The 14,944-nt window shown below is 40.0% G+C and overlaps 1 protein-coding gene and 1 long non-coding RNA gene across 3 annotated transcripts in view; both read left to right on the forward strand.

The window, feature by feature from the left end:
• The window catches only part of LOC115165128 (trichohyalin), a 55,164-nt gene that overhangs the window by 3,876 nt on the left and 36,344 nt on the right, over positions 1 to 14,944 (forward strand). The window contains exons 3-6 of one of the 2 annotated variants that reach the window (XM_029718165.1): positions 1,067 to 1,399; positions 13,661 to 13,735; positions 14,010 to 14,582; positions 14,768 to 14,836. The exons of the other annotated variant lie outside the window; for it this stretch is intronic. Of the exons in view, the coding sequence (XP_029574025.1) occupies positions 1,067 to 1,399; positions 13,661 to 13,735; positions 14,010 to 14,582; positions 14,768 to 14,836 (1,050 nt within the window). The remainder of the gene's footprint in view (positions 1 to 1,066; positions 1,400 to 13,660; positions 13,736 to 14,009; positions 14,583 to 14,767; positions 14,837 to 14,944) is intronic. 2 annotated transcript variants of the gene reach the window in all.
• Positions 1,410 to 11,044, forward strand: LOC115165149 (uncharacterized). Its single transcript, XR_003870074.1, has 2 exons — positions 1,410 to 2,227; positions 10,622 to 11,044. It is a non-coding gene; the product is annotated as an uncharacterized LOC115165149 (long non-coding RNA).

Consider the following 14,944-nt stretch of genomic DNA (forward strand, 5'->3'; position numbering starts at 1 on the left):
ATTAGGTTTGTTTAGTGTCTCTTGCACAATGGTAGACCTGGTTAGTATGAATGTTGAGGCTTGGACACTGGGGTAGACCTGTTTTATATGAGTATGCCCATGGATTTCCCTGGTTTATAATGGGGTGTAGGGATACACAAGGTTCATACAGGTAATGGGGCTGGATGGACGTCTATTGCCCATTCAAATCCTTTCTGGCAACAACGTTTGTGGTATAAAGAAGAGATTGGGGCTGGGGCACATGTGTTATACCATTGTAATATTAGTTTATCTATGAAATGATTAGTGTGTACAGGTCAGATGTCACAGGACTAAAACATGTTGATAACAGGGTTGGGGTGTGCAGTGAATAGCTGGATATAGGTTACTGTTGGTGACTTGGGGAATACAGGCCTAAGGAAAGTGGGTAACAGGGCTGAGATAGGAAAGTAACAGGGATGAGGTGTATTGGCAAAGGAACTGGGGTCTTGAGTAACACACAGGTCATTTAGGGCCAGGATATGCCTGTATCTGTACTTGATTGTATAGATTTGAGGGTATTGGCATGTGGGTGTTAGGGTTAGGGCATGGGGGTAACAGGGCTGGGGTGTGGGGGTCATTGAGTTTAGGTGTGTGGGTAAGTGGGCTGAGGTATATAGATATTGAGGTTGAGGAATAGGGGTAAATATCTGTTCATGTTATTATAGGCAGAGCACTCTGTCACAATTGTGACCAAGAATAAAACATACTTTTAAATAAATAAATAAATAATCAAAATGGATGACATGTTAGTCTTACTAGTGGCATAAGATTTGCATAGTGGCATGTCTGGGAAAGATGTGGGAACAAATGGGATAATATCATTCTAGATTGTAGCATCACATTCTTCTATGACATATATACTTTCCTTCAAATGAATATGTCTGTCTGGGATTGTGTGTGTTGTATTTTAGAATTGACATGGTCCTGGTTGTTGTATGTCTATTGTAGTTTTTCATTCAGCTGTGTTTATAAATGTACTGAGAGTATTTGTGTTCCTGACACAGATGATGTCATTAAACATGAAATGTTCTCTCTTTCTGAACAGCTCAGTTTAAACTCACCTCAGAAGACTATGTGTGGGCTGATGTTGGTAAAGAGGTCACCCTCCCCTGTCACCTCTCACCTGACACCAGTGCTGTTGCCACGACGATCAGGTGGTTTAAAGAGACAGAGTGTATTTACCTGTATCAGAATGGTCAGGTGACAGAGAGGAGTGGCTATGAGGGCAGAGTGAGTCTGATCACCCAGGAGCTGGAGAGAGGCAACGTGTCTCTGAGGCTGAGAGACTGCAGGGAGTCAGATACAGCAGACTACAAATGTCAGGTCATCCATGGAGAACAGAAGGAGGAGGCTGCAGTGGGTTTATGGGATAGAGAAGGTAAGTGATCTATAACTCCAGTAATGTTTCTAAACACCTAAACAACAACAATAACAACCAGTCTCTTTCCCTGTACAGAACACTTCTACTTTCTCATGTAGGTAGGAGTTCATAGTAGGAGTTACAGATGAATAGACTAGATTCATTCTGAATATCAACTAGTTACAATGCATTTTACCATCACTCTGAGCTTTGAGCTTGTCCTAAAGCATTAGAACCATTCCAACATTACTGTCACGTCCCTTGATTGTCATTAGTAATGAATGTGATGAACACTCATACCCCTCTGATGTATATCACATCACTATGGTATTTGAGAGGATCATGTGACAGATGGTGATTTGAAGGTAATGATAATAACTAATACATTCTGTTTTACATGATCATTATTCATGACTCTCCATCTTGGATAATGGATGATCAGATTTGGGTGAGTAATTACTTATTTGTCTGTTTTGTTTATTGACAACCAATAACACAAGACAAAGAACAGACCAGAGTGTTAATCTGATACTATAAAAACTACAGGCCTTGTGAACAGCAGTGTGTCTTCAAGACTACAAATTAAATCAGTTTCTTTACATTTATCAATACTCTCCCCAAATGTTCTCAAGGTAGGTTGGATTAAGATGTATAGATGTTCTTCAAATTATCCAGAATTTTCAGATCATAGATCTCCCACAGTATATCTGCTGTAGAGCTCAACATTTCAGAGGGGTTGAGTTAAATGCGGAAACACATTGCAGTTGAATACATTCAGTTGGACGACTGACTAGGTGTCCCCCTTTCCCTTTCACATAGTCCTCCTACAATATATCTTCTATAGAGGTCAACATTTCACACTCCAATATTAAAATAGAATCAGCTTGAGTTCAGTTTGATGTCCTCGTATGAAGCATTCTGTGATGTTTAGACTGTTCCAATAGTAGCACTGCTTACATCCCTTTCCCTAGATGTACATTAGTAATGAATGTGATGAACAGTCATATCAATATGATGTATGGTATTTGATTGAATAATGTAATGAGACAGAAATTCAATGAGAACAATAATAACTAATGCATTCTGTTTTACATGATCATTATTCATGACTCTCCATATTGGATAATGGATGATCAGGACAACGTGAGTAATTACTTATTTGTCTGTTTTGTTTATTGACAACCAATAACACAAGACAAAGAACAGACCAGAGTGTTAATCTGATACTATAAAAACTACAGGCCTTGTGAACAGCAGTGTGTCTTCTTCAAGACTACAAATTAAATCAGTTTCTTTACATTTATCAATACTCTCCCCAAATGTTCTCAAGGTAGGTTGGATTAAGATGTATAGATGTTCTTCAAATTATCCAGAATTTTCATATCATAGATCTCCCACAATATATCTGCTACAGAGGTCAACAATTCACATAGTCCTCCAACAATATATCTGCCATAGAGGTCAATATTTCACACTCCAAAATTAAAATGGAATCAGCTGGAATTTAGCTTGATGTCTTATTATGAAGCATTCAGTCATATCAATATGATGTATGGTATTTCATTAAATTATGTAATGAGACAGAAATTCAATGAACAATAATAACTAATGCATTCTGTTTTACATGATCATTATTCATGACTCTCCATCTTGGATAATGGATGATTAGTAATGGGTGAGTATTTACTTATTTGTCTGTTTTGTTTATTGACAACCAATAACACAAGACAAAGAACAGACCAGAGTGTTAATCTGATACTATAAAAACTACAGGCCTTGTGAACAGCAGTGTGTCTTCAAGACTACAAATTAAATCAGTTTCTTTACATTTATCAATACTCTCCCCAAATGTTCTCAAGGTAGGTTGGATTAAGATGTATAGATGTTCTTCAAATTATCCAGAATTTACATACCAAAAGCCCTCCCACAATATATCTGCTATAGAGGTCAACATTTCAGAGGGGTTGAGTTAAATGCGGAAGACACATTTCAGTTGAATACATTGTTGGACAACTGACTAGGTGTCCCCCTTTCCTTTACCTTTGACAAAGCCCTCCGTCAGTATATCTATCATAGAGATCAATATTTCAAATAGTACTCCAACAATATATCTGCTATAGAGGTCAACATTTCACATAGTCCTCCCACAATATATCTGCCATAGAGTTCAACATTTCACATAGTCCTCCCACAATATATCTGCCATGGAGGTCAACATTTCACATAGTCCTCCCACAATATATCTGCCATAGAGGTCAACATTCACATAGTCCTCCCACAATATATCTGCCATAGAGGTCAACATTTCACACTCCAAAATTAACATGGAATCAGCTTGAATTCAGTTTGATGTCCAAGTATGAAGCATTCTGTGATGTTTAGACTGTTCCAATAGTAGCACTGCTTACATCCCTTTCCCTAGATGTACATTAGTAATGAATGTGATGAACAGTCATATCAATATGATGTATGGTATTTGATTGAATAATGTAATGTGACTGACATTGGATTGAATGTAACTGTAATAACTCATACATGTTGTTATACATTATCAATATTCATTCCTCTCCATCTTGGATAATGGATGATCAGGAGCAATACCATAAACCTCCCACAATATATCTGCCATATAGCTCAACATTTCACACATTACAATGAAAATAGAATCATTCCATATGCAGACAACTACGTACCAGATCCTTGGGCTGACCAGTGGTGTACTGTTCCAGATAAGACGAGCAGTCACCAGGATAGGCTCTATTACCTGGAACAGTACACCACTGGTCAGCCCAAGGATCTGGTACGTAGTTGTCTGCATATGGAAGCCAGAAGAGGCTATGCAGAGGCTAAGAGGTTGTTAAAGGAACACTTTGGCAATGAAATCAAAGTCACCACTGCTTACATGGAAAAAGCTTGGAACTGGACAAACATCAAACCAGATGATGGAAAGGGACTGGGTGGCTATGCACTCTATCTTAGAGGTTGCTGTAATGCCATGCAAGACCTACAGAACATGGAAGAGCTTAATCTTCCCTCCAACATAAAGTTGATCATGTCAAAACTTCCCTACAAACTAAGGGAAAAATGGAGGTCTACGGCATGTGATATTTTAGAGAGAAGACACCTGAGGGCCCAGTTCAGTGACCTTGTGACGTTCATGGAAAAACAGGCCAAAATACTGCAGGATCCGTTGTATGGAGATATTCAAGATCCCCTGTCTAACAAAACGTTTTTAAAAACCAGAACAGAAGCTGACTTTAAACAGCAGTTCAAGTCCAAGAGTAGGGGAAGCAGCTTTGCCACTGCAGTAGCTGTAGTGGCAGATTGTGACTCTGAAAAAACCTCTAAAAGAAAAAACATTAAAAGTAAAGAGACCAGGCACCTACCCTTCTGACGCTCCCAGTACCTCATGCGTATTTTGTGCTGGAGAGCATTTATTGGTCGACTGCCAACAGGTGAAGGCACAGCCACACGAATCCAAGGTTGAGTTTCTGAGATCAAAAGGCCTTTGTTTTGGCTGTTTGATGAGAGGACACTTAAGCAAAGAATGTAAAAGAAGGATGACCTGTCAGAGCTGTCAAAGAAAGCACCCCACTATCCTGCACATTGAAGGAAGAGAGAGATTTAGATCTCAAAAGGCAGATATGAGTGGTGTAGCAGTAAAGCGGGAGGAGACTGTCAGCAGTGCTCTTGTTTCACTGGAAGCTGGTGAAGATACCGGGGCCGGTACAGATTGTGCACTTGCAATTGTGCCAGTTCAAGTAAAGGTGGCAAATGGAAGCAAGTCTTTGTTAACCTATGCGTTTCTTGATTCTGGTAGCTCGGCAACATTTTGTACGGAGAGACTCATGAGGCAGCTGAATGCTAAATGCAGTGAGACTGAAATTCTGCTACGCACAATGGGGCAGGAGAGTCCTACCAGGAGCTTTGAGATATCTGGATTAGAGATTGGCAACGTGGAAGGCAACACATTTCTTGCATTACCAAAGGTCTACACCCAAAATAAAATCCCAGTGACAAGAGAGAACATTCCCACTCAGAAAGATCTCAAAAGGTGGCCATACCTGAAAGAGGTTCAGTTGAAGGAAATTGATGCCGACGTCGAACTCCTGATTGGCGTAAATGCTCCAAAGGCAATGGAACCCTGGCAAATCATAAATAGCCAAGGCAACGGACCGTATGCAGTGAAAACCATCTTTGGATGGGTGATGAACGGTCCTCTTAACAATTGTACCATGGCAGAAGAATCTGGATGTCCTACGGTGATGGCCAATCGTATCTCAATGGCCGACCTGGGGGTTCTTCTTGTAAATCAATACAACCATGACTTCCCTGAGAGAGAGTATGAAGAGAAAAGTGAGATGTCAGCTGAGGATCGTAAGTTTATGGAGATAGTATCAAGCTCCATAACCCTCAAAGACCGTCACTACTACTTACCGTTGCCCTTTCGCAACAAACAGGTAGTCCTGCCGAACAATCGTGACATGGCAAAGCAGCGGGCTCTAAATATCATCAGGAAGTTTAAGAAGGATGAAGGTTATGCTGCAGAGTACAAAGGCTTCATGGAAGAGATGATAACAAAAGGTTATGCCGAGAAGGTACCACAAGAACAGCTTCTCAGAGAGAAAGGCAAGGTATGGTACATACCACACCATGGCGTTCACCATAAGCGCAAAGGAACAATACGAGTGGTGTTTGACTGTTCATCATCCTATAAAGGTACATCTCTTAACAGTGAACTCCTTCAAGGCCCTGACCTGGCAAACACGCTTATAGGAGTCTTGCTAAGATTTCGGCAAGAGCACATTGCCATGATGGCAGACATCGAAGGAATGTTCCATCAAGTACGTGTCCATGAAGATGACTTAGACTTCCTGCAATTCCTATGGTGGCCGGATGGTGACACTAACAAAAGATTGGAGGAGTACAGAATGACAGTACATCTTTTCGGTGCTATATCCTCTCCAAGTTGTGCAAATTTTGCACTACGAAAGACTGCAGAAGACAACTGTGAGAGGTACGATGAAAAAGTGATTCAAACAGTCAAGTCCAACTTCTACGTTGATGACTGCCTCAAGTCAGTGGCCACAGAAGAACAAGCCATAGCTCTCACAAAAAACCTCAGGGATGTGTGCTCTCAGGGTGGGTTCAAATTGACCAAGTGGGTCGGCAACAGCCGTGCTGTGCTGGCTTCTATCCCTGATGAACACAAAGCCAAGCAGATAAAAGAACTGGACCTGGACAGAGAAAAGCTGCCTGTTGAAAGAGCACTTGGAATCCGATGGAACATTGAAAGAGATGTGTTTACCTTCCGAGTCATTGTCAAGAACAGACCCCTTACAAGAAGAGGTATTCTCTCTACTGTCAGCTCTGTTTATGATCCATTAGGTTTCCTCGCCCCATTCGTATTAAAGGCAAAGCAAATTCTTCAAGTGCTCTGCAAGCTAAAGTGTGGATGGGACGAAGTCATCCCCGAAGAACACTCTATTTCATGGAAGAGATGGCTCTCAGAGCTAGACCAGCTTTCCAGATTCCAGATAGACAGGTGTATGATGCCTGAGAACTTTGGTCAAGTCAAGACCGCACAGCTGCATCACTTCGGTGACGCAAGTGAGCAAGGTTATGGCACGGCAAGCTACCTTAGGTTCACAAACGGTATGGGAAAAGTCCACATTGCATTCATACTGGGGAAATCAAGGGTCACTCCACTCAAGCAGATGACGATCCCCAGACTGGAACTTGCTGCAGCAACATTGGCAGTGAGAGTGGACAGGATGTTAAGGTTGGAGCTCCAGATTGAACTTGAGGAGTCAACTTTCTGGACAGACAGCCAGTCTGTGCTAAAATACATCCGCAACGATACCAAGAGATTCCATACCTTTGTGGCTAATAGGGTTGCTATGATCCATGACCTATCGAAAGCAAAACAGTGGAGGTATTTGAACTCCAAACACAACCCAGCCGATGATGCTTCAAAAGGATTACATGTTGAAATTTTCCTGAACTCAAAGAGATGGCGCAAAGGACCAGAATTCCTGGAGAAAACAGAAACACAATGGCCAAAAGTCCCCGAGGAGCTTGGCCCCATCCCTTCAGATGATCCAGAGGTGAGAAAAGACGTCATCGTAAACAGTACATGTGTGGAAGAAAAGAGTCCGACCAGCAAACTGATCGAGTACTATTCAACATGGAACAGCTTGAAGAAAGCAGTTGCCTGGATGCTGAAACTGAAGAGACTTCTTCTACAGTTAAGCCAGAAAAGGAAAGTTCTCACACAAACTGATCCAGGTTCAGATCAGAGTCTGACAAACTCACTGAAGGAACAAATTGACAAGTTCAAACTGACATTTGGAAAAGAAAGTCTGTCTGTGGATGACCTAGATGAAGCAGAAAAGGCCATCATTCGATTTGAGCAACGACAGCACTTTAAACAAGAAATTGCACTAGTTGTGAAAGGAAAACAATGTGCCAAGAGAAATGGCTCAATCTGTAAGCTTGATCCAATTGTTGACAATGGCATTCTGAGAGTGGGAGGAAGGTTAAGCAAAGCTGCTATGCCTACGGAACTAAAGAATCCTATGATCCTACCCAAAGACTCCTACATCTCCAGACTGATCTTACTCCACATCCATGAGCAGGTTGGCCACTCTGGGAGAGGTCACATGCTTTCTAGACTTCGCCAGCGATATTGGATACCCTGTGCCAACTCCTTAGCAAGGAAGATCCTTAAGAGCTGTGTCTTCTGCAGGCGGATGCAAGCTAGAGCTGGAGAACAGAAGATGGCCGACCTTCCACAAGATCGGGTGTCACCTGATTTGCCGCCTTTCACCCATGTGGGCATAGATTACTTCGGCCCCATAGAGGTGAAGCGAGGCTGCGTTCATGTGAAGTGGTATGGTGGGATCTTTACTTGCCTTGTGAGTCGAGCTGTCCATCTAGAAGTTGCTAGTTATCTGGATACTGATTCCTGCATCAATGCCCTGCGCAGGTTCATCTGTCGAAGGGGCCCAGTCACAAGTATCAGAACAGACAATGGCACCAACTTTGTTGGAACACACAGAGAGCTAGGAGAAGCTCTGAAAGAGCTGGATCACAACAAGATTCAAAATGAATTACTGAAGGAAGGAGTGACATGGTCATTCAATCCTCCTTCTGGAGCCCACCATGGGGGGGTATGGGAGAGGTTGATCCGACTGGTGAAAAATATCCTCTATTCAGTCCTTAAAGAGCAAGTACTGGATGATGAGGCTTTGCAGACAGCCTTGTGTGAAGTTGAGGCAATCATGAACGACAGACCAATCACAACTGTAACAAATGACCCTAATGATCTAGAACCCCTGACTCCGAACCATCTGCTTCATCTGAAAGCAAAGCCAGTCCTGCCACCAGGACTATTCCAGAGAAGCGACCTATACTCACGAAGGAGATGGAAGCAAGTACAATATATTACTGACCTCTTCTGGAAGAGATGGATCAGGGAGTATCTTCCACTTATGCAGGAGCGGAACAAGTGGAACAAAACTAAGAGAAACTTCAGTCCTGGTGACCTTGTGGTCATCGTCGACGACACCGCCCCTAGGAACTCTTGGCTAATGGGGCGTGTGGTGGAGGCTTTGCCAGGGGCCAAAGGTCTTGTCCGGAGCGTCATGGTTAAGACCAAGACCAATATCTTACAGAGACCTATCAATAAACTCTGTCTGCTCCTGGAGGCGGCGGAGTGAGACACACACACACACACACACACACACACACACACATACACAATGCTCCATCTTTGAATCACGTGCACCTCTGATTCGTTGATGTTGTACTCTTACATTCTTTGATGTCGTAGTCATACATTTTTTGGATGTCATACTCTTGACATTTTTGGAAGTTGAACACCTGAACACTTCAACTCAGACTGAGATCTACGGACTATTTTCCTATATGGCACCTTGTATATTTGTATATAGCTATGAACTGTAATGGTGCTCTGGTATAGAATGTTTTGTGTATTGGCTCTACGTTTGAATATTAAGTAATTGTTGTCCACTCAGTGCAGTTAACAATTAGGGGCCGGTATGTTAGAGCCGATTTGGACATATTTGTATAAAAGACAGAACATTCAGAGCTCCATGTATATTTGTGTAAATATGAATGTATATGATGAAATATTAGGTACGTACCTTTATGATTTATATTTACCTGATTGAGATGTATTCATTTGTTGTTAGTGTAACTTAGTTTTGTCCCCCCCCTCTTGCCCATTCATTGTACTGCAGTAAGTGTGTTAGGATAAAAGCAGGAAGTTGGGCCTTTGGGGGGAGGAGTCCTTGCTAGACGCGGGAGCGGTATAGTTTTTTGACCATACAGACATACAGACATACAGACAGGTCATATTGTGTATTTTCCATATCAAGTAACCTATGTTTTAAGTTGATTGGATATTCATTTTCCTGTTAGATATAAGAAGAATAAACATTTTTGTTGCACCATATCCCTGGATCACATTGAATGTTTGGCTTTTTGGAAACCTTGAGTGTGGACTGTATGCGTACCAAACAACCCCGCTTCAGGCTTGGGCAGTGGCTATGGTAAAGAGGAAAGGAAGCCACTACAATTCCTCTTCATCTTGGATAATGGATGATCAGGAGCAATACCATAAACCTCCCACAATATATCTGCCATATAGCTCAACATTTCACACATTAAAATTAAAACAGAATCAGCTTGAATTTATCTTGATGTCTTATTATGAAGCATTCAGTCATTCTCAGACTGCTCACATAGTAGCGCTGCTACATCCCTTTCCCTAGATGTACATTAGTAATGAATGTGATGAACAGTCATTCCAATATGATGTATGATATTTCATTAAATTATGTAATGAGACAGAAATTCAATGAACAATAATAACTAATGCATTCTGTTTTACATGATCATTATTCATGACTCTCCATCTTGGATAATGGATGATCAGATTGGGGTGAGTAATTACTTATTTGTCTGTTTTGTTTATTGATAACCAATAACACAAGACAAAGAACAGACCAGAGTGTTAATCTGATACTATAAAAACTACAGGCCTTGTGAACAGCAGGGTGTCTTCTTCAAGGCTACAAATTAAATCAGTTTCTTTACATTTATCAATACTCTCCCCAAATGTTCTCAACGTTCGTTGGATTAAGATGTCAGATGTTCTTCAAATTATCCAGAATTTTAATATCATAGTCCTCCTACAATATATCTGCTATAGAGGTCAACATTTCACATAGTCCTCCCACAATATATCTGCCATAGAGGTAAACATTTCACACTCCAAAATGAACATGGAATCAGCTTGAATTCAGTTTGATGTCCCAGTATGAAGCATTCTGTGATGTTTAGACTGTTCCAATAGTAGCACTGCTTACATCCCTTTCCCTAGATGTACATTAGTAATGAATGTGATGAACAGTCATATCAATATGATGTATGGTATTTGATTGAATAATGTAATTTCACTGAAATTGGATTGAATGTAACTGTAATAACTCATACATGTTGTTATACATTATCAATATTCATTCCTCTCCATCTTGGATAATGGATGATCAGGAGCAATACCATAAACCTCCCGCAATATATCTGCCATATATCTCAACATTTCACAATATATCTGCCATAGAGGTAAACATTTCACATAGTCCTCCTACAATATATTTGCCATAGAGGTCAACATTTCACATAGTCCTCTCACAATATATCTGCCATATATCTCAACATTTCACAATATATCTGCCATAGAGGTCAACATTTCACATAGTCCTCCTACAATATATCTGCCATAGAGGTAAACATTTCACATAGTCCTCCTACAATATATCTGCCATAGAGGTCAATATTTCACATAGTCCTCCTACAATATATCTGCCATAGAGGTCAATATTTCACATAGTCCTCCTACAATATATCTGCCATAGAGGTAAACATTTCACATAGTCCTCCTACAATATATCTGCCATAGAGGTCAATATTTCACATAGTCCTCCTACAATATATCTGCCATAGAGGTCAACATTTCACAAAGCCCTCCCACAATATATCTGCCATAGAGGTCAACATTTCACTTAGTCCTCCTACAATATATCTGCCATTGAGTTCAACATTTCACACATTACAATGAAAATAGTATCATCTTGAATTTAGCTTGGTCTTATTATGAAGCATTCAGTCATTCTCAGACTGCTCACATAGTAGTGCTGCTACATCCCTTTCCCTAGATGTACATTAGTAATGAATGTGATGAACAGTCATTCCAATATGATGTATGGTATTTCATTAAATTATGTAATGAGACAGAAATTCAATGAACAATAATAACTAATGCATTCTGTTTTACATGATCATTATTCATGACTCTCCATCTTGGATAATGGATGATCAGAAGAGGGTGAGTAATTACTTGTTTGTCTGTTTTGTTTATTGACAACCAATAACACAAGACAAAGAACAGACCAGAGTGTTAATCTGATACTATACAAACTACAGGCCTTGTGAACAGCAGTGTGTCTTCTTCAAGGCTACAAATTAAATCAGTTTCTTTACATTTATCAATACTCTCCCCAAATGTTCTCAAGGTAGGTTGGATTAAGATGTATAGATGTTCTTCAAATTATCCAGAATTTTCAAATCATAGATCTCCCACAATATATCTGCCATAGAGGTTAATATTTCACATAGTCCTCCTACAATATATCTGCTATAGAGGTAAACATATCACACTCCAAAATGAACATGGAATCAGCTTGAATTCAGTTTGATGTCCCAGTATGAAGCATTCTGTGATGTTTAGACTGTTCCAATAGTAGCACTGCTTACATCCCTTTCCCTAGATGTACATTAGTAATGAATGTGATGAACAGTCATATCAATATGATGTATGGTATTTGATTGAATAATGTAATGTGACTGACATTGGATTGAATGTAACTGTAATAACTCATACATGTTGTTATACATTATCAATATTCATTCCTCTCCATCTTGGATAATGGATGATCAGGAGCAATACCATAAACCTCCCGCAATATATCTGCCATATATCTCAACATTTCACAATATATCTGCCATAGAGGTAAACATTTCACATAGTCCTCCTACAATATATTTGCCATAGAGGTCAACATTTCACATAGTCCTCTCACAATATATCTGCCATATATCTCAACATTTCACAATATATCTGCCATAGAGGTCAACATTTCACATAGTACTCCTACAATATATCTGCCATAGAGGTAAACATTTCACATAGTCCTCCTACAATATATCTGCCATAGAGGTAAACATTTCACATAGTCCTCCTACAATATATCTGCCATAGAGGTCAATATTTCACATAGTCCTCCTACAATATATCTGCCATAGAGGTCAACATTTCACAAAGCCCTCCCACAATATATCTGCCATAGAGGTCAACATTTCACTTAGTCCTCCTACAATATATCTGCCATTGAGTTCAACATTTCACACATTACAATGAAAATAGAATCATCTTGAATTTAGCTTGGTCTTATTATGAAGCATTCAGTCATTCTCAGACTGCTCACATAGTAGTGCTGCTACATCCCTTTCCCTAGATGTACATTAGTAATGAATGTGATGAACAGTCATATCAATATGATGTATGGTATTTCATTAAATTATGTAATGAGACAGAAATTCAATGAACAATAATAACTAATGCATTCTGTTTTACATGATCATTATTCATGACTCTCCATCTTGGATAATGGATGATCAGGATTCTGTGAGTAATTACTTATTTGTCCGTTTTGTTTATTGACAACCAATAACACAAGACAAAGAACAGACCAGAGTGTTAATCTGATACTATAAAAACTACAGGCCTTGTGAACAGCAGTGTGTCTTCTTCAAGGCTACAAATTAAATCAGTTTCTTTACATTTATTAATACTCTCCGCAAATGTTCTCAAGGTAGGTTGGATTATGATGTCAGATGTTCTTCAAATTCTACTGAATGTATATTCCATAGAACCCTGCCTCCTGACACAATATCCTGTATCTGCCATAGAGCCCAATGCTTGTTTTCACTAACAATGAACATAATCATTTGATCAGAGATAGGCCAATAACAAAACAACATTATTTATGAAGTTAACCAGATCTCATTGGTTCCCACAGTCCCTACATGAGGGAGGCTTGAGTGACAGGAGAAATGTGATTGGTCCTGTTTGTTCTGTATATAGTGATGTAGTCTACCACACAGAACTCACCTCTCTGTTTTACACCATAGGATTAGGATCACGGTATTTACAACATGAGACCCAGGAGGACAAGCTGAAGAGGGAGGCATCAGCTGGTGAGCTTGGTAAGTATGAGAGAGTCTGGAGGAGAGAGGATTGAATCAGGGAACATGAGTGATGTCATTCAGTTTTTCAGACTAATTCATTTGTAATGTATCAAATAGTCAATAGACCAGTTGATGATTGGTTCAGCTCAGATAACTGTTGACTGTAGGAAATAATTACAACTAATTGTACCACCTCCATCAAATGATAATGTCTTTATAGGCATACTATTGAATGAATTAACAAATGACTTATTCAAACAACCAATTAAATATGTTAATTGCTCTCTCTCAGAGTTGAAGATGGAAAAAGAATTAAAAGAGATATTAAGAAAGGAGATGATGAAACAACTAGAGGAGAAAGACACACAACTGGATGATATGAACCAGGAAGTGAGAGAGAAAGAGAGACTCCTGGAGGAGAAGAACCAGATAATGGGACAGAGGGAGAAACTATTAGAAGAGAAAGAAAACCAACTGGAAGAGAAAGACAAGCAACTAAAGGAGAGAGACCTTCAACTAGAGGCACTGAGAAAGAACCTGCAGGACAAGAACAGCCAAGTAGAGAACTTCAGAGTCCTACTGCAGGACAAAGACCTTCAACTAGAGGACAGCAACCACAGACTGGGAGAGAAGGACAGACTACTGGAAGAGAGAGACAGACAGCTGAAAGAGAGAGACAAACAGCTGGAAGAGAGAGACAAGGTACTGGAAGAGAGAGACAAAGTACTGGAGGGGAAAGTAAATGAACTAAAAGAGAGGAGGCAGGAAGTAGAAGAGAGAGAGAACCTACTAGAGGAGAGAGAGAAGCAGTTAAAGGAAAGAGACAAACAGGTGGAGGATGTCAACAATGAAAATGCTGAACTGGGTGAGATTATTCACACCATTAATACATTTAGTCTTCTGTACTTTCCTCTATTCTCAGGTTATTGTCGACTCTCCACTGAGTTGTGAATATTGTTGTCCATCACTTCATTCTTTCCCTCTGCATCATATTTCTGTCTAAAGTCTTTAACACAGAATTCAGATCCTAGTCCTCCTTTGTTATTTCAGCTCAACAGATATGTGATGTGAAGACTGAGGTAGAGAGACTGAGAAGAGAGATCTCAGCCCAGATGACTGGTGAGTGAGATATGTGATACTTAACATTTCAATAGAAACCCAGAACTCCCCTTCAGTAGGTCTATGTGCCTTCATGTGTCACTGAGGTAAATGTTCCCATTCTAAATG

Source organism: Salmo trutta, chromosome 27, assembly GCF_901001165.1.
Source record: "Salmo trutta chromosome 27, fSalTru1.1, whole genome shotgun sequence".
Taxonomy (NCBI): Eukaryota; Metazoa; Chordata; class Actinopteri; order Salmoniformes; family Salmonidae; genus Salmo; species Salmo trutta.